Source organism: Falco punctatus (genome assembly GCF_963210335.1).
Source record: "Falco punctatus genome assembly, chromosome: 2".
Classification (NCBI taxonomy): Eukaryota; Metazoa; Chordata; class Aves; order Falconiformes; family Falconidae; genus Falco; species Falco punctatus.
The window spans coordinates 55,745,057-55,772,057 of NC_137581.1; the positions used below are offsets into that span (position 1 = coordinate 55,745,057).

A 27,001-nucleotide genomic window follows, 5' to 3' on the forward strand; every position below is an offset into this window, starting at 1 on the left:
AAAGTTCAATTGTTTCTCTGTAAATGTCAGTGATATAAAGTATTGTATTAAGGATATAAAGAAAAATATAAAAAATACATTGATACTTAAAATAAAAATGCAGCTGCTCTGCATATTGTCAAAATCCCACTTTCAGTCTGGCATCAAATGAAAGGACTATGCTCTTCAGTATTTAAAGGAATCTATTTGTATTTTTGGTCCAATTGACTACAGGCTGCTGAAAATTGACATGAATTTGAAACAGCTCTCAGTATGCACATAGTATTTTTTTTTAATACACTGTATTCTTCAGAGGCCCATGTTCACAGCCAGAGCAAGTACAGCAACAGCCTGCAAATGGAAGTCCCAGCCACCTAGCAGGAATCACACGGCCAGGATTTTGTTGCCCAATGTAAGCCATATGCATACATAGGAGTACACCCATTACACTGGGCTCATCGTTGCTCAAGCGTCACCTGTACTTCAAAGCAGAGCTGTACAAAAAATGAGAGCGAGATTTACAGCATGTCAGCTACTCCACTGAAACTGCTCGTGTCTTTGTTATCCCTCAGGCAACCTCCCTTTCGTGCAGTGCTGTGAGAGTATTTACGTGAACAGCTGCCATACCGTAAATCTAGACCCTTACCCTTCTAACTTTTTCATGTAGCCACATCCTCAGATTTAGGATCTGTCTGGACAAGGTGCATTTAACAATATATTAGTCAATAAGCATTCACAAGCACCCTAAAACAAAGACAGTGGTGTTTAAAACCCAAGGCGGAACATGCTAACCTGCTGCTGCTGCAGCTACAGTAGCTGAAGAGGTCAATCACAGCCAGCTGCTGGCAGAGCTCCTTACACAAGCGCCCTCCGGTCTGTCTCCGGTAGACTACCCTAGGTTAGCAAAGATGGTCAAAGAGGGTCCCTCCTAGCCTGCTTTGACTGTAGGGAAATACCGAATGCTGAGACAAGCAGATCAAAAGAGACCCTAATGCATGAGTGATCTGCTAGTAATCACCTCCTCCATTCCTACTCTACCTACAGCTTCCCAAATTGGGCACTGCGGGGGCTACAAGAAAACCTTCAAGCACGGCAGAAGTTTAAACTCATTTATCCTGCCAGTGGCACTGCAGCCACCAGAAATCTATCTGTATGACCCAGGGGTCTCAACAGGCAGAAGAGGTCTCACTGACAGCTGCACGGGCAGAATCCCTAGCAGATTTGGAAACGTGCTTCCAAAGAGACTCTTCTCCATAATTAAAACCAATATAAGGAACACAGATGCTTGGGAGATTTCTTTTACACAGTGGCAGTCTACTGCAGTATTGTGCAGAACATCATAGAAAATAAACACAAGTTCTTGGCAATAGTTTCAAGGCAGACAAATTCACTTCAGGATGACACAACCACAGCATAATCACTCAGCAAAAACAAATACCCCCAGTCATCCCTCTCCCTCCTGCACCCATCAAGGGTTGAGTCATACATTGCTAATATCTCTTGCTTCCGTTTTTTTTAAATTTTATTTTATTTCAGTCTCTCACTAAGAAATGTAAGTCGTCTTGTCTGCTATTACATTGCAGTAATATGTAACAGCTAGAGAGATGGCCCATAGGCAAGAAGAGTAGAGAGCATATAAACATCCCTTTTGCTCTCCTTCTTAAACACCATTTTTAATCCACCCATACCTAATTCCATGAACTCATCTCCACGCAGCAAAGCTGGGTTGAATTCTTGTAACATGCATGTTATTAAAAAGGTCCACTTGATGAATGAAACAGGTTTGGGACTGAATGGAAAAGCATGTTACAAATGAGGCCAGGCCAATGACTGTAGAGAGTTGAACTAGCCTCCTAGGGAAGATATCCTAATCAAAAAAGTACATGTGCATTTGAAATGTAGCAAAGCACAAATTAACACTGCAGGGCTCTAATTTAATTTTGTCTGTGGGGGAGACCTTCCCTGCAGCACTCTTTCAGCTGGGATAGAGTCAAAATTGGGGAGGAAGAGTCAAATTAGCAGAGGAGGAAGAGTTTTATTTCTATGTTTCTTTTGGCTACCAATCTAATTAATGGCAACAGTTAATTGGATTGGTAGCCGAAAGGAACCGAAATAAAATCACAATTCTAAAGTTATGCAACTGATTTGTATTTCTTTCTTCTCTCTTCCATTTCAGGCTCTGTGCAGGAGCATGCACATTCCTTATCTTTAATTGTCTCTGCTCACCTTGTTTGTTGACAACCTTCATTCCGTTTATGTTCCCTCTATTGAATCCCTGATTTCCTAACGCACTTCCACTGCATTTGGACTTGAACAAACATTTTGGGCTTAGCTGGTATTTTGAATGTCTGCAACTTTCTGACAGAACCCAAATTTTATCAGAAAACTACTGAATACATTTAACCCTTTATTTTCACAGACAGAAACGTCATGTTCCCAGATGCATTTATGATGCACTTACAAGAAATAAACAGGCTCCAACTTTTGTTAATAAATATGACTAAGACTTATTTTTTAAAAGAACACTTACTAATTTTCTAACATCCACATATTTTATAATGTATTTTAATCATACAGCTTCTTGTAGCATCTTTCTGTGAATGGCCAAAGACAGCCGTATACATACCTTTTCTTTTGGTTTAATTAAAACAGACAAATGTCTTAACACCAAAGGTCCATCTAGACTGTAAGTGAAGTTAACATTTTCAAATGCAATCATTCCTTGGCTTGGCCATTCAGGTGGTGGATGCTTGTTGGTCTCCCAAGGAGCTTCTTTTTCAAGTTCTGTGTATTCCATTACTCTTTCTACTGATATCATCTAAGGGGAGGACAGAAGACATATATATGTAAACTTCAGCTTACTGCATATATTGCAAATACTACATGCATATGAATATGTGTGTGTGTGTATCTTTACTATAAAGATTCAATGCATATTATTCCAGAACTTTTCTTTTAAGCACAGGTAAGAGGATTTGGTACCATCCTACACTTACTTTATACAACTGAAAAAGTGGAAAGAATGCATCTCATGTCCTACTACAGACCCAGATCTATCATTATGCATAAATCCATACCTAAACATTAATTTCTAATCAGTGGGATTAATTACAAATCTAAGTCATGCATAATTATTAAGAAATAGAAGCTATGAGAATTGTCTGTCAATCTTGGCTAAGATGACACCATTTCATCATTTCATTCTGTGTTGGGAAGACAAAGCTAGAAATTAAACCTCCATACGAGCTACAGGCAGACACACGATAGGTATTAGCATCAAGCTACCAGCTTCATCGTCCCTTTTCTTGTCCTCATCATTACAACTGTGTTCACCCTCCGTAAATCTTTCAAATATGTTTGTCACAAGCAACCCCACAATTCAAGACAGTGGTCACCATATTATTAGTGACTTGTATGCAGTAAAACTTGTTTTCCTATGTAATTTATGCCAAATAGGAAAGAAATGGCAATATTTTGTGATGCCTCTGATCTTACGGAAAGGAGAAGAAACTGAAGATGAGCTATCTAGACACTTTTTTCCCCTTAGGCAAAAAATAAAAGTTCTGTTTTAGGCTCTGGTGTGCATCTTCACCCATACATCTTCTCAACACAATTAACAGTATTTAATGGTATCCACTCACAGATGGATTCTGAAAAGAAAACATCATAAAGGTATCCAGTAGGCATATGTTGCCTGGAGTGGCTTTAAGGGCAGAGGTCACCTGGCAGCAAGTTCTCTGACCTCACTGCCACCTACCCTTCCCACATTACAAAATAAGCTCCAAGGACAAAAGCAAACACATAAGGAAGGAATAATGGAGCAGGATAGAAAGGAAACGTTCTTGCCTCCCCAAAATGTAGTCAGTCTTTAATAACAAGGGATATTTGGTGGATGTCCACCTGTCAAAGAAGTTGACGCTAATCATAGCTCCACAAAATGATCAGCATTCCACCTCAAAGCCAGCTTAGTGAATGGCAAGCCTTTCTCCTCCAAAGTATTCTAAATCACAGACTCCAAGAGCGTAACTTGCTACATAAGAGAGCCCCACAGACCTGACGCTTCCAAAACTTCCCAGCTGGTATGAAAAAACCTGAAAGCTTTGTTCACACTTCTCAACAAAGTCTGTCACTACTAGTTTATTCATGTCTGACAAATGCTTTGAAGAAGCAATGTGCTAGACAAAAAAATACAAACTGAACACTATTATTAATTTTATCTGTTATTAAACATGGCTTTGTAACTTCTACAAATTTTCTATTACCTAGGCTATGGCTATGCCTAGCAAATCATAATTACAAGTAACTTTCAGGTGTCAACACAATACAAACCCCCCAGGTTTATGTTCAATACGTCCTTTTTACAGTCTTTTTTCTTATATAGTAACTGAAGAAAGTGAATAGGCAAACTGGAACATACTAGTAAATATTGTAAATTGGTGGAAGGCGTTTTACTTTACATATTTTGGAAACCACACAATCCTCTCAGCTGAATATAAACAAATACTTCCAAACATTTTTTAAGTTCAAACAAATTAAGAAGATATAAGCTTTTACAACAAACTAACAGGACCTTAAAATGCAATGCGGGATATAAATAAAATTTAAAAATACAATAATAAATAATAATAAATTAACACACACACACACCAGTTAAAAAACTTACTTACAGAGAGGGATTCATTTGCTGGGATTTTAGCAAGTTGTAATGCAATTGCATTGTAACTAGACAGTCTCCTTTCTGCTGTAAAGGGAGATTGTAAAGCCTCCCTTACTATGAATGGAGAGGGACAGTCACTGTGCACAATCCATCTGAATGGACAGTCAAGATCAGTCAGACAAACTACACCCTAGAAGGAGCGATTTTTCTTTATGGACTGTTAAGTGGTGCCCCAATCACTTGCTAAGGTATTAATGTCCTAAGTTAATTAAGACCTCATGTCATAACCATGAAACGGAACCGAGAGGTGAAAAGGAAGAAATAAACATTACCAGGTTTTCAACTTCAGCACTTTGTCTAACACCCCACTGGAATGTTCCCATGAGGGTGATTGCATAGGATAGCGCCAAACCAACCTGCCCTGCGTTCAAAGCTGCAGAACCAAGAAAAAAAGAGAAACAAATAGGTACACTGGTAATTACACAAAGTCCTAGTTAACTTAACTTTCATGAGGTTACTTACGTGATGGAAGTATCACAGCCAGAATTCTGTTTGGTTACACTGTACCTGCCATCTCTGCAACAAATAGCTCCAGGCAGAACAGCTACTTACTGCATTTTTTTTGCTAAGTTTTAGAAATTGTCTGTATATTTGAAAAGATAATACCAGTTCTCCTTGGCCTGGCATTTTATCTAAAAACTGAATTTCAGTCTCAAGACCATATTTACATAGCTTGTTAGGGTCATCCCTGTCTGGCAGAGCATTAGCAACTTTTCATTTTTTTTCTAAGGGAATTAGATCAGCCCCTAAACCTAAGCAAAAAATTAGCATTAAAGGATTCTGAAGTAAGTTAAGAACATTTACATCAACTCTGTACTCTTGTAAGTGATCAGATAAAATAACAGGACAGAATATTTATTCCCCTGTTTATATAAACATTTATTGTGTTCAGTGGGTCTACCTCTCACAAAACAAATGAATTGTCTGCCCCAATATTAAGCATGATTGTCCTCTGTCTTACTTGAACTTTATCCTAGCGTAGCTTTATTGACTTCAAGAGAGCTACTCCTTATCCAGAGGCAAAGAAAGATTCAGGACCATTGTTTTGACTTGTCTTTTGCATTCTAATAACATCAAACTTAGCTCAAAATTTTCAGTGTTGAGCAGCAGTGTTCAAATTTTAAAACACACATGCATATATAGAACTTATTCAAAGGAAAAAGAAAAGAAACAAAACCAGCAAATTAGTGCTAATTTTCATGTCCAAGGTAATTACTCCTTCCTTCATATTTTAGATGACTATCTCATTCTAGTACATCTAACCCAATTACATCCTGGATGATGCATACACTAATGACAGTTCATGAGCGACAGTGAACATAAAACGTATTATTACAAGGCTATTTTCTTTCTGGAACTGGCCTATCCTGCTGACCCGAGATATTAGAAGAATATCCCTAGGAATTTTAGCTTGCCTTTTGGCCTACTGTGCCATATGTAGAAAGGAAAAAGTTGTTAAGAAGCAGCTCTGTGGGTGTTTCAGTATGAAAAGCAAAGACATGTAGGCCTAAAAAAGAAAGGCAAAGGTGGGGAAAAAGAAAAACATTTATTTGTTTTTATTGCTCTGAAAGTCAGAATCTCAAAAGTGAAGACTACAGCTCTTCAAGTCTGTCTGTACATTTGGGGATGATGGTGGATGCATGCCTAAGCCCGGAAGATGTCTGAACTGCCTCCAGTATTTGCAAGAAAGCAGATACAGCCCCAATGCCCTAGACTGAGGAAGAGATCATGATCTAGAAAGAAACATTTAACTTAATTACAGTCCTTAAACAATTGGAAACAGCAATCTATGAAAAAGAATTAGACATTACTATACATGGTAATTACTGAGTGAACTTTTTCTAACATCTGTACTTACTCTTGGCGAGAAGCAGGGAACCAAAAGCAACCACTATAACAAAAATGGCACAGATGGCATCCAGACGCACAGCGAACCACCTCGAGGTCGTCAAAAATAGAAACCAGGCCTCTAAAGTGTATTTTACAAAGACATAAGAACAGTGGATTATTAGAAAACCAATCTGTATAATTATTACTAAATTAATTTATGTTAATACTGTAAGTTGTTAAAAAACAGCATTGCAATCCTCAAGTGCATGTCTGCATGGACTGATGATGATCAGAACATTGTCCAGTTTTCTCATAATGGTCTAACATAGTTTTCACACCAATAGCAAGTACAACAGGACCACAGCGAGTATAACATACAGTACTAGGAAGAAAAAGAAGTCGTCAAGGCCTGAAGCATGGTCTGCTTCCTTAAAACGGAAGCCTTTTTTTAACTCTGGTGGACTCGGGAGTCTTATACAAAAAGCAGAAGTACAACTACACTGCTGTAGCTGTACACTTGTACACTCTATAAGTTTTTACCTAGAACATCGCACAACACAGCTGTCAGACCCAAGTCTTCAGAAGGCAGCTGCAGCTGGTTAAGCTCCCGTAAGAGCTGCTCAATACAGCCAGTGGGGTTACAGAGCTATTCGATTGACTAAATGCACATAGGTACTTTTGGGAAAGCTCACAGGTGGACATGTCCACTGGGCACCCACATCCAGGACTCCACAGTTTGGTGCTAAATTCCATCCCAGATAGATATACTACGAGAGACGGCAGGAAAAGACATTGCCATACAGAAGGCGAAGTGTTTGAATTCAGGGCTAAAACCAGAAGTCAAGTAGCCATAGCAAAGTATGGCATTATTTATTGCTTAGGCTGCGGTCAGATGAATTGTTCCAGCTGTTACCAAGTCACAGCAAGAGGGTTACCATTCCAACCCTTTCTGCATTGCTTGTCATAAGATCAGCGCTGCTTCAACTGTTTCAGTGTTCCTTAGGCCAGTGCCGGGAAAGATTAAAACTGAAGAAATTCTCCCTTTTACACACAAAAAAATTATAATAAAAATAAAATAAAACGTGAGGAGGTAAGTCTGGTTTTAAGCCAGATCATTTTGGATGGCCAGATTACGGGGTGACCAAACCAACTATTCAGTCAACAGAACTCCATGTCACTTCTGGAGGGCAGCGGAGGGAAAGAGCAAGGATGACAAGAGGCAGCCAGGTGAGGTCCAAAGCTGGTAACCTCTTAGTTCCATTTACGTCAGCTCTAACTGCCTATGCCTGAACACACATCCAGCAGCCGGTTTCATTAAACAAGACATTTGATATGGTCTGATGGGCAGTCATATACTTAGGCACACAGAATGACATATGCAGAAGAGTGCCTCATCAAGTCACAAACCTACTTCCAGAAATGGAATTCACCATGATAATATAGGTACCTCTCTGAAACCCAGGAGCCAAGTGTCCCTGGAAAAAGCCTACAGTGGCTTCCTGGTGACAGGAAAGGTCATTTTTGGTGCAATACTGTACTTATAAGACCAGGAAACGGAACACTTGGGTTGTAGGATTTTCAGCTCCAAGGTTTTGCTCCATTGATCCTGCTGTCCAGGAAAGTGCACTAAACTGCCAGCTTGGGATGGTCATTCTGCAACCTCCCTGTATAACCAGCGTCACTGTGCATGCAGGAAGGAATATGGCAATCACGGGGACTACCGAAGACTCATCATGGTGTAACTTCTGATGACTTATGAGCTTGCTTATAGAGATGTTGTACTGGCAGGAAGGAAACTTAGGTTTGGTCAAACCTCAGTAAGCCTTTTAGATATTTATCTCAAGATTATTTAATATCAAATTAATAGGCATCCCTGAAAGAGGGTTGTCCTGTTTCCCAGGCTCAGCCCTAAATAGACAGGAGGATACCATTTCACCCAAAAGCGCTGAACAAATCCGTTGCTGGTTGGGAGACTCTTTTGCAATGCAGGAAAGAATTCAAAATTCTTTGGGAGACTTAAGAACTCAGCACTCCAACTTTGTGAGCTAGTATGAAAGGTAGTTGGTTACTTCTTGCACACATTTAGTATCAAAGAATCATTTAGGATGGAAGCAAACTCAGGAGGTCTCTGGTTCAAACTCCTGTTCCATGCACAGTCTGCTCCGAGGTCAAACCACGTTGCTCCATGCTTTATGCAGTTCAGGTCTTGAAAATGGACACAGATGGAGCCTGCACAATGTCTCTGGGCAACCTGCTCCTCTGCTTGACTGTCCTCATAGTGAAATAGATTTGCCTTGTATCCATGTGAAACCGCTCTTGTTGCAACTTACACTCATTTTCTTGCTCCTCCCACCATGCACCACTGTGAAGACCCCGATTATCTTTTTGGTAACATCCTTGCAGGTACTGGAAGGCAGCTATTAAATCCTCTGTAAGCCTTCTCTTCTGCAAGCTGCACAAGCTCAGTTTCCTCAGCCTCTCCTCAGAGGGAGATCCCTCTTCTTAGTCTCCTGACCACTGAACTCACACGAGTTTGTAAGAGTGTTTCCTGTAGCTGGGGGTCCATAACTGGATGCAGTATTCCAGATGTGGCCTAACAAGTGCTGAGGGGGATAATCACTTCCCTCCTCCCACTAGCTGTGCTCCTGTTAACACAGCCCAGCTGTCAGCCTTCTTTGCTGCCCAGACACACTGCTGGCTCATATTCCCTTTGAGGACCAAAAACTGAACACACACTAAGCAAGCTGGTACACCCCCAATTCTCTGTTGGGAAAGACACCAAGATGAAGCACGTAGGTACATAAAAGAGTACAACTATAAGCACTGAAGCTTGATCTCAAAAGCAGGTTCCTTTTTGTATAGTGAAACTTTTATATGCAGTTACTGAATAAAGCTGTCTTTTAATACAAAGCTTAAAAAACAACTTTGTGTTCCCCTGCTGTCAGCTACTGTAACATTACTTTGGCCAGATAACTAGCAACTTGAAAATATTAAGAAATGGGGAATTCAAAATTGGAGGCGCCTTCCTGGAAGACAGGTCACAAGTTGCTGGGCTCAACACAGAGGTCAGTCTGCATGATTCTACAGCCCCGTGATAAACTGTAGTTCAGAAAAGATCAGCTGGTCTGGTCTGAAACCTTAGAGGTCTATAAATCACAAATAAGCTGTACAATATACTTGTGCATCTTATGATAAAGGAAATTCAAGATCTTACCTAACAAACACAAAATCCAAAACTTGCATTCTGCATCTTGAAAAACATTGTAATAGAGAACATTTAATTGATAACGATAAAGAATCACATGTTAATACCATATACTAGGTTTAAGCCCTGAAAGCTGCTCAAAGTAAAAAAAGAAGTTAGATTTATGAAACTTTTCCAGTATAATTTATATTAATCATGTCTGCCCACTCCTAGCACAGTACTTAATATTAAATGCTTCATAATATAGCTTATTTCCTACCCTTTCTCTTTTTAAAGATGGAACCCAGGAAAATGTCAAAAATGATTCTTTAAACATTCTTAGCAGGCATACTTTAAAATATTTATCTTAGACATTGTTAAAACATATGTGTGGGTATCTCAAATTATATTACAGCCCAAAGTAAACTCTCAAAATCTAGACAGATAATAACATTTTTGTTCTAATAGAGAAATTTTACCCTAAAGAGACAAATGCACAGCTCCTACTGATTTTAATGTACATTATACACAAGTTGCTGAGGGCATAAGATATTTCCCTCCTACAGAGCAAAGTATTTGATTTTTCACATCAATTCATCACAAACCTGAGTGGAGGTCTTGGTGTGCATCAAATAATTTTTGAAATCTTTCCTCTGCTTTCAAAGCCCGAATAGTCCAAAGTCCCTGGAGGGATGACGACAAGTGGGAGAACACTGGACTTCGAGCTACAAAGGGAAATGAGAGTAACTTAGCAATAGCTGAGGGACAACATTTAATTCTTTTTGTACTACGCTCATCTTTAATCCTACTATTTGTATTTAACCATACAAGTTACTGTATTGCATCCTTTTAGAATAAATATGCAGTATCTTTAACCAAAGTTCTCTTACTCAAATAGAATCGGACAGCCAGACAGCTTAATTTACAGAAAAATGCCTTATGTTTTTAACAATAGCTGTCACCGAAGAACTTTATTAATGACATGAGGCACCCATGTCTGTTATTCATAATGCTTAATACTTCATATCATAGTCAAGCTAAAGTCAGGCACAAGACTCAGATTAGGTCAGAAACATCATTAATATTGCATGCAAGGTTCCAAAGATCAGCAACTTAGCATGTTCTTAACTAGCTTTACTTACAGATAGTTAAAACTGTCATACCTAAGGTTTATCATTATGCAAAACAGGAGTTAAGCATGTAACTCATTAGCTGAGAACCAAGGCAATAAGGAAGTTATTTGCATAGCAAAAGAAAAAATCTTTGATGGATTGTCTATAAAATACTAGCATTTCACATAATAATAAGCAGGGTTCAAACTAACATTAAGTCCCGCCAAACTACATACTTGTGGATTCTAGACGTTTAATATCTCTTGATGTGTCTAAGAAATATCGTCGAAGAAAAATGAAAAGAATAAATAGTGGAATTAAGGGGATGAGTATCCAAGGAATCACTGCCACAGCCACAGCCACCACACCAAAAATCTGTAGGAGAGTCTGCAGCACAATAGAAACAAAACAAAAAACTCTTTGCCAGAAGAATTTAATTTAGAACAAGTATAAAACTACTTAACACTATTGAAACACTTAAATATTTAAACATAACTACCAAATTTAAGAGTGGATGCATTGTATAACATATGAGCAACATCAATTTTTAAGCAACCTGAAGAATTTACAGTAATACCTAATTTGACTAATTGTGCAGTTTATTGTTTTCTTCTGCATTATCTGTTCTTTAAGAAATGTCTGTACAAAACTGGTTGATTGAACATTAGTGTCTTTCTTTGTGGACTACTCTGTGACTACTGTAACAAAGTCATAGATGATTAATGTAATAGACAACTAATCAGGGATATGTTTTTTCATTCCAGGTAAAAAGAAATTCTTGAAAGACTGACTTTCAGTTGAAAAGACTAGACAGTCAGAAGGGCAACTTTCAACACAGGCTCGTAACTTTGTCCTAAAACCAACTTTGTCACATTTAGAAAGAAAACCCAGCATCAGGGAAAGCAAGCTTTCTCCTTCCAAAGGTTTGCATTAGGGACACATTAAAAAAAAAATAAATCTTAAACACTGCAAGAAGTGTCGTAACAGGCTAGTTTTACCAGGTTTATTTCAGACTACAAGATGAAAAGTTGGCGTACACCTGAATTTACCTTTAGAAAACTAGATATAATGTGGAATGAAGCTTTGTTGCTTAGGACAGTGGGTCCTAGTCCAACTTTCTGAATTAAATCCCCTATTTCCTGCAGACCGCTTCACATCCTTCACATCAAACTTTGTTTGAATACATTACTAAAAGCATTATCTGCACACAAATTTCTTTCAGAACACCAGCTCTGTGTGCGTATGTATGTATGGCAGGAGCCCTGGCATACTGAGATCAGGGTATGCCCATTTGCTCCTTAAAAAAAGAGGGAGGGGGGGAAACCCCCACCATACAAGAAGAAAAACCCAGACAACTAAAATACTAGCTCAACACTAAATTTCTGTATTATTTTCATTAACAAATTCCTTTAAAATGACAATATTTTCTATAAGGTCTCCACTTTATGGACCGTAGAGGAGCCACCTTCATCACATATGACGCACAAGTAGATTCCAACTGAATTTTGTGGCTGCCTGATTTTTGGATGCCAAAAATGCATTAGTGACCACTGGGTCCCGAGAGTCCACGTCTTACAATAAAAAGGCTTCCATACCTTTATCTGTGCATGGAGTTGGAAAAGTTACACAACATGTCAGCTAAGGTTGGATACCAGAGCGCCGCCTGGATTTTCAAACCCTTTCAGTGGGAGTGCCTACAAAACACGGCCCTTCCTGTTGTGCTTCTGGTAGCCCACACACACATGCGCTAATGCCAAAACGGAGCACATCCTTTTCCCTTACGCCTGTTTTTTTCTCGAGGTTTCGCCGACTTTACCCTAATTTCACCTGACCAAACAGTAAATCCACACACCTTATGCATTACAACTGCATGAGTCAGCACAATTTAGTCCAGCTCTAGACAAGATCTTAGCTCATGATACAAGATTTATCAGTGTAACAGCCTTGCATCTCATAGATCCTGAAAGCATGTTGTAGGGTCTTATAAATCTATTTAAGGAATATAGCTATTGGGTAGGTATGGGGTATAAGCTCTGAAAGAAGCTTGCGTTACCACTACACTGCTTATCTGTGAGTTAAGGTGTTGATGGCACCATGCTGTTTGACCTTCTAGATACATACATTAGATTGCAGACATTTTACCTAGATTTCATCATGAGGAGGTAAGGCGGCAGCGAGAGTGCACTGTATTTCACTTGGATCAATTATGCACACGGTTATGTCAGCATAAAGCAAGACAAAGCACCTCAACTCCTCACCAGCGCTGCCGTCAGCCCTTCTCTACCTTCTACTTCTCTGGCATTCTTTAAAGCCCTGTAAGCATATTTAGTTTTTATTGTGGGATAAGGAGAAAGGAAATATAGATTCCTGACCTCCTCCAAATTTTCTCCTGTCTAGATCACTGTTTTCCCCAGTACTGCTCATTGTCTCTGCCAAGCCTGTCAGCCATTCACATGCTGATTTCTGAAGCCTCCTTCACCTCCATCTTTATTGGCAAATAGAGATCGAAGTCTGTTCTTTCCTTCTGACAACTCACTCCCAAATCTGCTTTATACGCCTCTTGCCTTCCCCGTTTCCCTCCATCACCTCCTAGACAGTCAAAAAAAAGCGGTTTCTGAAGTACTTCTGTCTCTTCATACCAACAGCCACAAACCTGAAGTGAAGCATTGAGGAAATCTGTTTCAAGGAAAAGAATTCCGAGGAAAATAAATGCTTAATAAAAAATAAAAAAGCCAAACTGAAGTTATAGTGATGATAATCTACAATATGTTGCAAAGTGCCGGTGGGGGTGGGGGTGGGAGCTGAACTATTAGGATCCAGCTCATGTAAACAAAGCCTTGCTACGGCAAAAGTACAGGGAAGGAAAAGATGGTTAGGATGACTAAAGTAAAAATCTGACACCGCCTTTGGAAGGAATTTTAGATGAGCCTGCACCACCTTATCATTATAAAAATTTATGATAGGGTGGATCAGTCATGTGTGTTGTTTTTTTGGAAAACCAAACTTGCATATAAATTAACTCTTAATGAAGTAGTCTGAAAGCCAGACACAACCATTTGCAGACTGTAATCATACAGTTACTGCGTGAGGTAAGGCAAAGGTTCTAGCTCCCCAGTTTCACAAGAGACAACTAACCTCTTCAGCTGGAGACTGCCCCAACTTCTAGTAGATTTACAGCATGCAAGCTGGAGGACGTGAGATAATCAGCCGGCTGACAACAACGATAACAGGAGTAGTCTGACTGCTCTCCACTCTGGAGACAAGTGGTGAGCTAGGTATTTAGTTTGCACAGCAACAAATGTTCAGGACTGGGTATCTAGACCTCGTCTGGCAGAATCAGCTTACAATTGCACATTGCATCAGAAGACTAAGCAGGCAAGATCTCCCTACGCAAAAGAAATACGGCCTATAAACCCAACATCTTTTACAGTATTTCTTTATTTCAGCATTTAAGTGTCTTCTGTAATGACTGTGCAAAAAACAATAGCCAAATTAAAAAAAAACAGGAGCCAATTAATCACATTTTATAGCTATCTGCACAGTATCGGAAACAAGGCCACCTTACACAAAAGGTAACAGACACACAGGGTACCAAGCCTGAAGAGACCTGGCTGGAGGAATCTAATTTGCTTCCAAATGGAGCCATACTGTCCAACGTTCACCTTCAAATTTGCTTCAGTCTCCCTGGAGAAAGAAGACTCTCCCACTCACAGACTGCACGTACTCTATCCCTGAAGTACAGAAAAGCATGTGCTGTTTCTGTCGGGAGTCATCCTCTTGCTTGCCTGAGAGATTTCAGTCCTGCTTCAGTCAGTCACTACATTCATTGTGGTTTATTTTTCCTCAAGAAATCTCCTGTCTTACTGGAGCAAGCATACCCTCCTACAACCCTCTGGGGAAGTGAATGCTCTGATCAGCACATACACTTGTGAAATGTGCTTTCCCTTCATCTTCTGGTGACCTACACATTCACAATTCTTATAGGTGCTAAGAGTGATACCCTGGAATTTCTACCTCAAACAGGTCTTGATCTAGGAAGAACGAGGTATTTCTGTCCCACAACCAGACCATGGAAAAGCATTTAGTACAAGGTAAAGAAACAGTACGAAAAAACTATAAAAATCTGGAAAAACATGGGAATCACAAGGTATAAAAGCCATACATTTATCACAAGCTATAAGCTTTTCCTTTTGTTGCAGAAACTATACCATTTATGTCATGTTAGAAATCTTACAATAAACTGTAAGCCATTTGAAGTCAGTTAATAAAGTTGACAGGACAAAAATGCAAAAGCAAAATCGAGAGTTCAAGATATCTCATGAGAAGTCTACCCTTCTGTCATATAGATCACTGCCCTTCCATAACAGTTATACCCTGAGTTCAATATTTCATGTTTGGCTTAAGTACTTCTTTGAAAAAGGTACCTGGCCTTCATGTGAAATATCATTTTGAATCCCTCAGATCTGCTGGCACTTTGCACTGGTGGGTAATTATAGTCCTTTATCTCCTCATGAATGTACCCATAAACCACCTCTCTGTCTTCTCTCTAATGAGCTCAGAGTCAGATCTTTGAGGTCTACCATTTTCTTCCATAATGCAGAAAGATGTTTTGCACTTTTTTTGTTTGTTTGTTTTTGGTTTTTTTTTTTCAAATGGACCTTACAATGTATTTCAGTATTTCATAAAATACATGCATAAGGGGTACCATGCAGCCGTGGGTCTGTTTAAGCTCCTAGTGTGATTTGTGATGCCAAGTCATCCACATGGGTTTGACAGCTATGATATGGGACCCACTACCATAGGAACCACACCATTCTGGACTTGCAGCTGGTGACCTGGTAGGATCTTTAATGAACAACTGGAGCTCAAGGGATGCGATTTGAGGTGATTTGAGACTCAGAAACCCAAATGTGGGAGTCTACATGCGACCTACAAAGTGAGACTCCTGTCCTAGTTTAGAAGTTTAGAAAGTGATTCATCTAACCTTTAAGTGGATACCTAGTGACCCTATGGTTGAGTTTTTCTCTCAGTTCCACTAACTATATTGACTAGATGCCCTCTGACTACAACGAAGTTAACACCTAGAGCCCAACAAAGAGATACCTAAATTTTGATGACAGAATCTGCAGTCAAATCCCACCCAGGAATTGCAGTGTTCCAGGACTGGTTTTACCAATATTTATGCAGAAGTCAAATATACCCACGCTGCCCTCCTCTCCCCCTCCTCCCCCCCCCCCCCCCTCCCCCCCCCAACTTCTGCTCCCTGGACCCCAATATGTACTCCCAAGAATTGTGTTAGCCCATGGACGCTGCCATAAAGCCATACTAATTTAAAAATAGCAACGATGCATGTCCTGCATATCCTGGATTTCAAGTTTGCAATCTTAACTGCATTAACTTAGGGCACTCTCAGTCAGGCTGTGCTGTCTGAAGTAAAGCCAGGTCAAGAAACTACAAAACCTCACTCTGTTTGTACTTGCTTGGCATCACCCTTCCTCCTCCTCCCCTCCCCCTGACTAAAATTATTTCCTCGTTGGCTCTGCCAAATAACCGCACACACAATCAATCTCTAATCCAGTTCTGACATTTTCTTTTTCCTTGAACGTTTTTTTTTCTTTTAACATGCTTTTTCAAACTGACTTGGACTGACTGTCCTGCAGCTCTGTTAAAGCACAACTGCACAGGCGACTGGTTCCACTGGCACACCAGAGGACAAGCTTCCCCGGGGAGAAGACATTGCAACGAGCAGATCAGAGCAATAAACACTTCACTCAGGCCAGCTGCATCCAGAGCAGCATAGTGAACCACATCATAGATTTTTTGCATTTTTTTCTCCCTTATTACAAAAACCCCAGAAAACCTCAAAATAGAAATGCTTTACCTTTGTACTGTAATCCTAAGTACCGCTCTATGTCATTTTACTCACTTAAAGTGGCTGAGTTGAGGTGTGTAGTCTTGTCTTTAAACCACCTTTTTAATAAAATTTATGGGTTTTCTTTCAAAACTGGTTAAAAAAAAAGTACATATGGCTGCTTATACTATTGCTTGCATCAAACTGCCAGGAACAGATTTGTCTTGAGAGAAAAAGCAATGAAGACTTATGAGTACAGGAGAAAAAGTGTTGCACGTAACTCCAATATTTAAAAGATGTCGTCCTTTTCTGAAGCAACCAGTGACAGCAATCTTTGCCAGGAATAACAGCTCTCAGCCAGTGTTAATTCAGCTTTAGGAAAATGTGCATCCATGAGAAAATTTGGAATATAAAGACAAGACAACCAATGCACTGAAAGGGAGGAAAAAAGGCACAGCTAGGAAAAAAATGAAAACTGTAATTTCAGATAAACTGAGTGAAAGAAAAAAGTAAGAACTAAGTACTGCCAGCTCAAAAAGCTTCAAAACCAGAAGCTCGTCTTATCTCCTGCAAGACACCCTCTGCACCTCTGAATCCTGCTATTTGCAATTAGTTGACAAGAGGTTACCTAACTAAATCCGTATGTCACTGCAAATGGGCTGAATACATCTGTTCGATATACCATAGAAAAGTATTCAAAATTCCCAATGACATCCTTAACACTAGTACCTTCTATTTGTTCTTGTCTTTTTATAAGATAGTCCTTCCGGATCATTGTGTTTTCAAGCAAACAAGCATATACTTAGCTCCTCAGGGCAAATTTTTCAGTGTCACCAACATTCTCATTCATTTCACTTGGCATGCATTTTGCCATTAAGTGAGAATCCTTAATACTTGTTTGAGACCACGCTGAACTGTGTCCAATTGTTCTTTAATAAGTGACCTTACAATAAAAAGAGCGTTTTCTTTAATACATTGGGGCACTGCCACCATTCTGTTGTGTTTAAACAGCATCCTATCATCAACAATTGCTTACCCTACATCGAGGGCCAGAAACAGGCTTTCTGGGCACTCTGGGCCAAAAAGCTTAACTACTTTATGCAGGTCTCACTCCCAATAGCAGTTCCCAAAAAAATCAACAGTCCATATGTTGTCTGAGACTTCCAGATATTGATGCTTTAGAAACAGATGCATAATCAAGCTCCGGACTTTGTGATTCTGCCAGGCACTCAAAATACTCATCCTTTAAAAATCCACACTACATTCTCACATCATATAGAGGTTATTTTCCTTTTTATGATACATTACCTTCACCCATGTAAGAAGTTAGTTGCCAAGGCCCTTTGACCATGGTAATAAATTACTTCCAGCTAATACAGATTTTCCATGAAAAAACAAGCTTTTATCAGAGCCAAAGCTATGGCCTCTACTTATGCATCTCTATGCAGCTCCTGTTCATACCCACTGTACATGAAAACCAATACTGTCAAAGGATCGTGCCAACATCCATTCTTGCAAATGTGTGTGGACAATGTATTTTTCTATTTAGAAGCAGTACAAACTTGAGGAGGACCTTTGATTCGATTTTCTCAAATGCTTTTCTTCTATTGCACCTTGTTCCCACCAGGCACATCTGCAAAATAAGTGTTCTCAGTGATTCCAGCAGCAAGGCACAACTTTGCAATGAGGATCTATATAGAAGTGAGAGGTCCTCTTCTGGAAGTTATAGGGAGTTACTTACAACTTTATTCTGATCTCCCTGTAAAAATTATACAAAAAGTGAATACGTTTTGTTGTTCAGTAGTGCTAAGTTTGTTGTCTTTTCTGTAAATGTCCACAGTCCCTGGCTATATTCTTACAGTGCTTTCTCAAGGAAAAAAACGCACACACAGAAAACCTATTCACATAAACTACAGTGCTCTTTGTACCATGAGAAATGCATCTTCCTGTGGAACACCTCAGATGCCAAGCACAATTTTACGTGGTAGTTTGAGGAAATGGCATTAATCACAGAGTGTAGAACATGCACACACGCATGCTTTGCTTTCCTGACAGCTCTTGCCAGAACCTGCCTGAAATAATACAGAAAAATGTCTGGCACCACCCAACCCTCCCAGAGTTCCTCTACTTCCCAGGTAGCAGAAAGCATCCCTTTCCATCATATTACCTTAGGGGATTTGTGACTCCAATGCCCCCCACCATTACCAAGTGTCACTTTGTTGGCTGTTCCAGTTGCTTCAATATTGCCAGAGCAATGCATTTTTATCTCTCCTCTATCAGTTCCTGCTGCCCAATAACTGATATTTTTAAAGGAAAATAAAGAATGGCTTGACAATTTCTGCTCCCTTCCTACCTCTTAGAAGCCATTTCCAGAACTTTTCCCCAGCTATATAAGCTCAAGACAGCCTCACTGAGTACAGACCCTGACGAAATCAAAACATTTGATTCAGCAATGGGTACTTTTCTCTTTAGTGCTACTACAAATGATGCATCTCCTGCTTTGTCCTTTGCTGATATGTTTAGCACTTTACCAGCAGTGGCTGATTTGGCAATAATAGTCCTCAGTCTTATCTCACTTGCAAACCTTATAAAAGCAGTTTTTCTTGCAGGGATAATTATTGCTTTCTTTCCATAGAAGGAAAAAATATATATAGAACAAAATAAATAAAAAAACCCCAATCAACAAATATCTCACTGCTTTCAGGCTATTAGATTGCAGAAGGCAGATTTTACAAGCTGATACAAAATGATGCAAAAAATGGACAGTAAAAAGACTGGGAAAGGATAGGCCTTTTGACACCCCCAGCACAAAACTGTGAATGCTGCAGAAACACAGAAAGCACCCAGGTTCTCATGCTCTCCCCACACAGCATCTCCTATATTGCTGCTGCTGGAGAAAGATCACTGGCTTAGATGGACCACTGCATTGACCCGCCACAGCATTATTTAGTGTTCTTATGGTCTAGTCCATTAACTTATAAAATACTGTTTGCTGTTCCTGTGAGGAATTCCTCTGAGCTATATGATGGTATTAGCACAACCTTTTCATCCATGCTGTGCATATTTTTTCCCAGTTCTGTCTGGCAAAATTTTACTCACCACAGATGCTGCTGCCCCATATGTTGCAGTTTAGCAAACTGTCTTTGAGCTATATGTACTTTCCTGCCTCAGGCCTCTTGTCCCTCATGGCCATAATGCCAGAGCAGTCCCACGCCCTCCCCAAGAATACCTCATTTTCAACTGCATGACCCTTTCTGCTCAGCCAAGTCAAATTGTTTTGCCAGAAGTCAATTCTGGGTCTTTCAGCAACTTTAAAAGCTTTGTGCTACATTTGCTCTGTGGGCTCTTCTGTTAAAAAGAGTATCAGTTCTTCAGTAACACAGCTCTTCAGCCTTACAGCAATTACAAGCTTTTAAGCATTTTACTGTTTGTTCTTGGTATTTAAAATACACTATTCATATACTTATTTTTAGGTGGAATGAAGTATTACTCATATTTTTGTAAGTTCCACAGCAGCCCCTCTGCCCGTTAAATGAAAACTATGTAAAATATTAAGGACTACAGCATTAGCTATCCTAAGAAATAAAACTACCTTTTGTTCTTTTCTGGTCACACTCTTTCATAGCAGATATGCAAAAAATGCTTTTTAGCCTGTCTCTAGTTTTTTTCCTAACTTCCCCTGAGCTTTGCCACTCTGATAGGGCTATAAAATACTACTTTCCTATTGAAAATAAACTCTTGTCTCGTAATTCTTCAGTACTACATTCTGTTTGGTGATCACTCAGCTCCAGGAAGCCTAACAGTGCCCTGATGTTTTCAGCAACCATATTTTAAATAATCAGCACCAGCCTCTCACCACCACCATCAGGTTTCAGCCAGTTCAGACATTCTCTGCAGGTTTAGATGCCACTGTGTTCTGTACAAGTAAAAAGAAATTTCCTTGGCAGAGAACAAATACTATTTACTGTGGTAAGCACATGCTCATTTATAATTTGTTGCAAATATGTTCAAAGACAATCAGGAAGACTTTGCAGAAGTTTATCACAAACCATCAACAAAGACACACTTACCAAAGTAACTAACTGATACCAGGTGTAACCCCAAAATTCAGACTTTCTATTAGTGAGAGAAATGAAAAATTATTTTTCTCAGTATTATGTTATTTTTTCAGTATTCTGTTATGTTTAACAGAAGAATGGACAACTGAATTTGGTACCAAAGCCAGCACATTTTCAGTTTCAGAAGGGAAGATCTAAACCCCATTATTTTAGCATACAAGTGACTTTCATAGTAAGAGCTCTGCTTATTTAAACATTAGACTGATTTCAAAACCAGTAAGAAAAACAGAAAGAAAAAAAAAGACTCAGGGATGTGACTGTGGAAAAAAATGCAATCACTCAGCATCCTATTCTTCCATAGTGCAGGAACAGCTATTCTCTAGTCCTTGAAAGAGCCTTTCTTAATACACAAATTTTTACTGTTTCAAGAGTGCTATCCAAATGAATCAAGTTTTTTAGAAAACACAAAACTATCCTGTAACGTAGACGTAACACAAAGAGGTATAAGCTCCCCAAAGACATATGATACTCAGTTCCCGGCTAAACTCTCATTTTTTGCTGTATAAAACTGCCCACACTGCAGTCTCTACCTTTTGAAGAACAAACTCATCTAGAGTTTTCAAATCAGCCACAGAGTTCACCAGGCAGCCACAGTATTAGCTTCAGCAAGAAAAAAGTTCTGCATGAGATGCACACATAACCCTGGCAGCACATTTCTATGAGATGCCATCTTTTTTTGCTAAAGATAATTCCTTGTCTCACATGTTTGTTTTTGGCATAAATATGCATAAGTATTTAAAACACACACACACACCAGCTATATGGCTTAGTAATTCAAATTACCTCCAACTTTCTCCTTTCCTGAATCAAAAGTGAAATCTCCAGTCCTTTTGCCGAACAGTAAAATCCTAATTTGTTTGTAAGCATATGTTGTCCTATCTATAGTGTATCAGTAGTTTAAGGCAATCTAGAAGATTTGCACTTATCATCATTTGGAACAGGATTGTTACACTCTATGACTGACAGCAGAAATAAAAGATTTCTGGCTACTGTGAAGTGTTAGAAATGTTAATGATCCTCAGAAGTCTTAAAAATAACCATCAGTTGGTGCTAGAGAAGTGAAAGGCTGCAATGATGCTTGAAAAACAGGTCAATACCTAAAAAAATAAAAATTCCCACTTTGGCACCTAAACCAGAAGTGTTTGTGTGTGTGTATATATATCTATATACGTAGACAGATGGACCAAAAAGAAAAGCAGAACTACAGTTCACTTGCATCAGAGTATTTCTTTGCCCTCTTTCACAGGAACAAAAGCAAACAAGAAAATACCTTCCAACAAATATAAAAGAGTCCCAGACGAACAGAACCTCTCTCTGGAACTTTTATAAATTCCACCTTAACCAGAAGGGGAGATATTTCAAAACAACACAAAATGAGGGCACATCACTGGACTTCCATACAACCATCCTACTTTCTAGTAGCTGAAAATATATTGCGAGTAATCTGATAAAGAAAACAGAGAAGCCGATTTGGAGAAGAGCCAACTTCAAATTGACTGAAATTTTGTATTTTACAGGTTTCAGTCTAACATACCAAAATACTGCAAGAACAACTACAGTTTTGTCTTCCCACCACCAAGCCACAATCTGCTCTAAAATGTTAGAGAAATGAAGAGGAAGACTGCATCTCATAAGGCTCATACACTCTAGAAAGAAAAAGAGAAGATATAACTCCCTTAAGTGACAGCTAGCTTTATTTTTCTGAGTACTATATTCAAAACATCAGTGTGCCACATTACATTGAGAAAATGGAAGGAACAGCCCAGTAACAAAAGTGTTATGTACATTCACCATATAAATGGAGAAGCATAAAAATTAAAAGGTAAAGAGTTAAGAAAAACAGGAAAAGTAGAGAAGTGGTAAAGGAAACACAAGGAAGCGAGATGACAAAACAAAATCACATCTTTCAGTATTTTATCTTCTTCTCTATCTTAGATAAGGGGGAACATCTTCAAATCTTATAATTAAATAAAAATCCTAAAATATTTAGAAAGTTACATTATGTTCCCACACAAATTAGCTTTGTTATTGCAAGGATACCTGTTGCCTTGACACTGATATGTAGAGAATGGGATGCATATCTGTTCTTATAAAAACTCTACACCCAAAGATAAATAGGAAAAAAAAATGGGGTGAAGGAAAGGATTGGGTTGGATTACGTATGACTGCTATAGTGAGAACAGACTTTTAGCCTTCCCTAGAAAACCAAGGTCTGTATATAAACAGGAATCCACCTATTAGCAGTGACTCCAGACTTTACACAGTTTATGCTATACACATACCATCAATCTGAGTAAATACACAGTCTGTACACTTATCCTTACATTTAAAGGAATGTGATGACAGGTACAGAGTAAAGACCAGCAATAGCTTTGGCATAGATTATCTCCACTGCTGGTCACCATCAGCAAGACTAATTGGCTACTGGGATTTAACAATCAAGGCATTCAAGGACAGAGGAATGAAAGGTCAATAAAGAACTGCATTATTTAGACAAGTGTCTGTGCTAAATCACAGCTCCTGTGTGTTGGTCTTGGAAGTGTAAGTCCAACTCAGGCCTCCTCTTCCTCCTCAACCTCCTACCCCTCTTTTTTTGGGGGAGGGGGGGGTGGGTGGGGGTGGGGTGAATGGGATGATAACGATGACCAGACAGGCAGGACAGCACTTCTTTGTTTTTAAGAACACAGCATATAACCCCTTCTTATTTCAAAGAAAACAGCAAAACTGAAAGCACACATGAATATGAAATGACTATGCTCAAAATTAGGTTTTTATCATAATGATCATCTTAACCTTTTCTGAAGTTAGAGCTCAAAAGTAACCAATGAAAAAAATATATACCCCTATTATTCTTCTTTAAGTTTTAACTGGTCTTTCATTATGCACTAGCAAGATGCGCTACAGTATGCATCTTGGGAACGTACAGTTACAACATCAGTTCCACAGAGAAAAAGTTTGGTGACTTTTCAGTACTCAAGTGCTACCAGTCAACGCATTTCATTTTTAAATTTACTTATTTTTCATTTAAACCTCAGCACAGCTGCAGAAGCTTGTGATCTAACCATCAAGCAAAACTACCCAGGATTCAGCAGAAAGGAAACCAAAAGGTACTCCCAAGACACAGGTCTGCTCTACGTACCAGGCTAAAGAAAATACGCTGACGTTTAACATAGATTCCACCACTGGTTATTTTCTCACGACAGTTTTATGATCGTGTTTCAAATTTACATATGCAAACACACAGGAAAAAGATATTCTGTAATGAATAAAAAATAATTCTGAAAACTCACATATGCATACATACAAAATCTGGCTAAACTGGAAAAAACAACACTACAAACCCCCCAGAACCCCACCTCTCACAGAAATCACAAAATAACAACGTCATTGTTAAACTAAAAGATCCTGGAATTTCTTCTACACACTTTCCCTGACACCTTCACACAATAAAATGCAGGGGTCAGTGGTACTGAAACAAGGAACGGCAGTTCCACTCTTGTGCACATACGAAAGCAAGTGACCCAAGCTATTATTCCAGCCTGAGGCACTTTTTGTTCCTAATATCCAGATGCAGCAGCTTTTTTTTCTTTCTTTCTTTCTTTCTTTTTTTTTTTTTTTTTAAGAAATTACTGTGGACACCTCCTTCACATTTTCCTTTTCTTCAGCGTTTTCACTTCATAAAGCTGCAGTCAATGTGTTTTGTGTGTAGTGAGAAGGGAATGGCACATTCAGTGGTGGTCTCAGCCATAGCCTACATTGGTGGCTCAAGTAGTCTCAGGATTAGGTCTTTGTGTGTGATGAAAGGATATGAAAAGTCAGTTATTTAAACTCAGTCAAGCTGTTGATTTTGGGGAGGAAAAAGGTTTTGCAATTCAGTTTTCCTCAATAAATCACTGCCCTTTTCCAAGGGCAGCTGCAGATAGTTCACATGTTCACAGTGTTCTCCAGAAACAAAACAGATCATGATTTTTTTTTTCCCCCTCTCAATCCAACGCAGGGTAAGAAATCAAAATGAAGGGCCATCACATTAAGTTATTCAAATTCACTAGAAACTAAAGCAGAAAATCAACTCTATTAACAGGTAATAAGATCACTGAAGAATTAAAAGGGCAAGAAACTACAGAGAAAACCGTCCCTTTAAAATTTATCATAGTAATTCACAAACCCAAAAGAAAGTCTGAAATATGTTTCACTGTCCTATGTATTCAATCGGTTTACAGATACAATTCTCTACTGGTAGTTTGTCAGTTTGAGTACTTATCCTGCATCATTTGAGACCACAGTTTAAAGATGTTAAGCCTTTACAGATCTATCTCAAGTCAAAGTGAGATTCAGGTACTAAAACCAAGCCTTTGACAAGCTCTCAAAAATATAGCATCCAAAACAATGTCCTCTTAGGAGTATCTGGGCTAATGTGCATAAGATACTATATAAATATGTTGGATTCTTAATTCCTAACACTTCTTTGCTACATTCTTTTATTCTACTCCCTGGCTGACCTTTTCCCAAATTAGTATAGTGTGAGCTTGACACCGTTACACATTTTAACCATAGGATTTTAAACCACAAGCCCCACACCTAGCAGTAAAGTCCACATCAACAGAACTTTGTACTCCCACAGAGCTTAAGGCAAGAGGAACAACAGTTGGTTACAGCACTGAGTAAATCAGCTGGTATTTTCAGAGGAGCCTAAGAAAAGTAACAAATCCAAGTCATCTTAAATGGTACTCAACTTCCTTAAGTCCCTTTGGACTTACTTATAGGATGACCCATTGTGTACCAACTAAAGCAAGTATTTCTGCAATTATTTGTGTTTGGATAGCTCTTTGAGGCTGCTGTCAGGCCTGCCCTCTGATTAAACTAACAAATACATAAATAGAGCATATACCTCTAAATGAAACAGATGTTTAAATCCTCTTGGAAAGTTTTAAACCATTGCAATGGCCTTCACATAATTAGTCCTCTACCTGAGGAGATTGAGGAGATTGTAACTTAGTTGGAAAACACCTGCCAAAAATAAATAACTCAAGATAGGAAAAAGATAGGAAGATGCAGAACCGAGGCTAAGGGGTCTAACAGTACTAAGGCAAGTAACTAAAAATATGCAAGTTCACAAAAAACCCCAAACACCATCTTCACCAAAGAAGTTCATTCAGGTTTTTGACTATCTGAATCAATCTACAAACATGAATTACTACCTTATTTTACAGACATATTTAGTGCTGTATTTAGTAGAAACAATGTGTCACAGTGAACACAGCATTACTTTTTATTTTAGTTTTTTAGGAAAGCTGGTATGGAATGTTATGGCCAGCCAGAATCCATTACAGAAGATAAGGCCCAGGCTTAGATTGCAGACAGTAAAGTTTATTTTTCACTTTAATAAGTGAACTGGACTGTAAACATACAATTAAAGATATCCCAGTTGAAATGACCAAATTAAACTTTGGTTTCTCTTCGGTTTCTATACTTCACAGCTATCCACAGAGTTCTGTTCAACAGCCATGTAGTCAAACATAGCCATAAATGCATTCTTATAAACGAGACCTTTTCTATTTTTAAATCTTGTGGATACAGCATGACTTCTACAGAAAGACAGCCAACTGCACTAACCATGACATGTTTTATATACTGTAAAATTCGTAAAGTTAAGAAGAAAAAAAATTACTGCCTCCAAGTGAAGATTGCCCCTCCTGCCCCCACGTCTCCAAGGACAGGTGTGCTATATTTTGGTGCATTTAAAACCAAAGAAAGAAAAGATGGCAGATGTCATGGTTTTGGCTGGGACAGAGTTAATTTTCTTCTTAGTAGCTGGTACAGTGCTGCGTTTTGCATTTAGTATGAGGATAATGTTGATAACACGCTGATGGTTTTAGTTGTTGCTAAGTAGTGCTTAATCTAAATCAAGGACTTTTCAGCTTCTCAGGCCCTGCCAGCGAGAGGGCTGGAGGGGCACATGAAGTTGGGAAGGGACCGAACCATGTCAGCTGACCTAAACTGGCCAAAGGGATATTCCATATCATGTGACGTCTGCTCAGCATATAAACCAGGGGGAGTTGGCCGGGAGGGGTTGCTCACTGCTCAGGGACAGTCTGGGCATCGGTCAGTGGGTGGTGAGCAATTGTGGTGTGCATCACTTATTTGTTCCCCCCCAAGTCCCACCTTGAGTTTTATTTCTCTTTCTGTTATCTCCATTTTAATTGTAATTAC

The 27,001-nt window shown here is 39.0% G+C and overlaps 1 protein-coding gene across 2 annotated transcripts in view; it reads right to left on the minus strand.

The window, feature by feature from the left end:
* Nucleotides 1–27,001, minus strand: part of ABCC4 (ATP binding cassette subfamily C member 4 (PEL blood group)) — a 167,568-nt gene that overhangs the window by 37,831 nt on the left and 102,736 nt on the right. Inside the window, exons 21-25 of one of the 2 annotated variants that reach the window (XM_080374996.1) lie at nt 11,059–11,209; nt 10,316–10,435; nt 6,555–6,665; nt 4,969–5,069; nt 2,606–2,797 (exon numbers count right to left, since the gene is read on the minus strand). In XM_080374996.1, coding sequence (XP_080231122.1) covers nt 2,606–2,797; nt 4,969–5,069; nt 6,555–6,665; nt 10,316–10,435; nt 11,059–11,209 — 675 coding nt within the window. Of the gene's footprint in view, nt 1–2,605; nt 2,798–4,968; nt 5,070–6,554; nt 6,666–10,315; nt 10,436–11,058; nt 11,210–27,001 lie in introns of those variants that run through there. The other variant, XR_013925943.1, reaches the window with a different exon arrangement.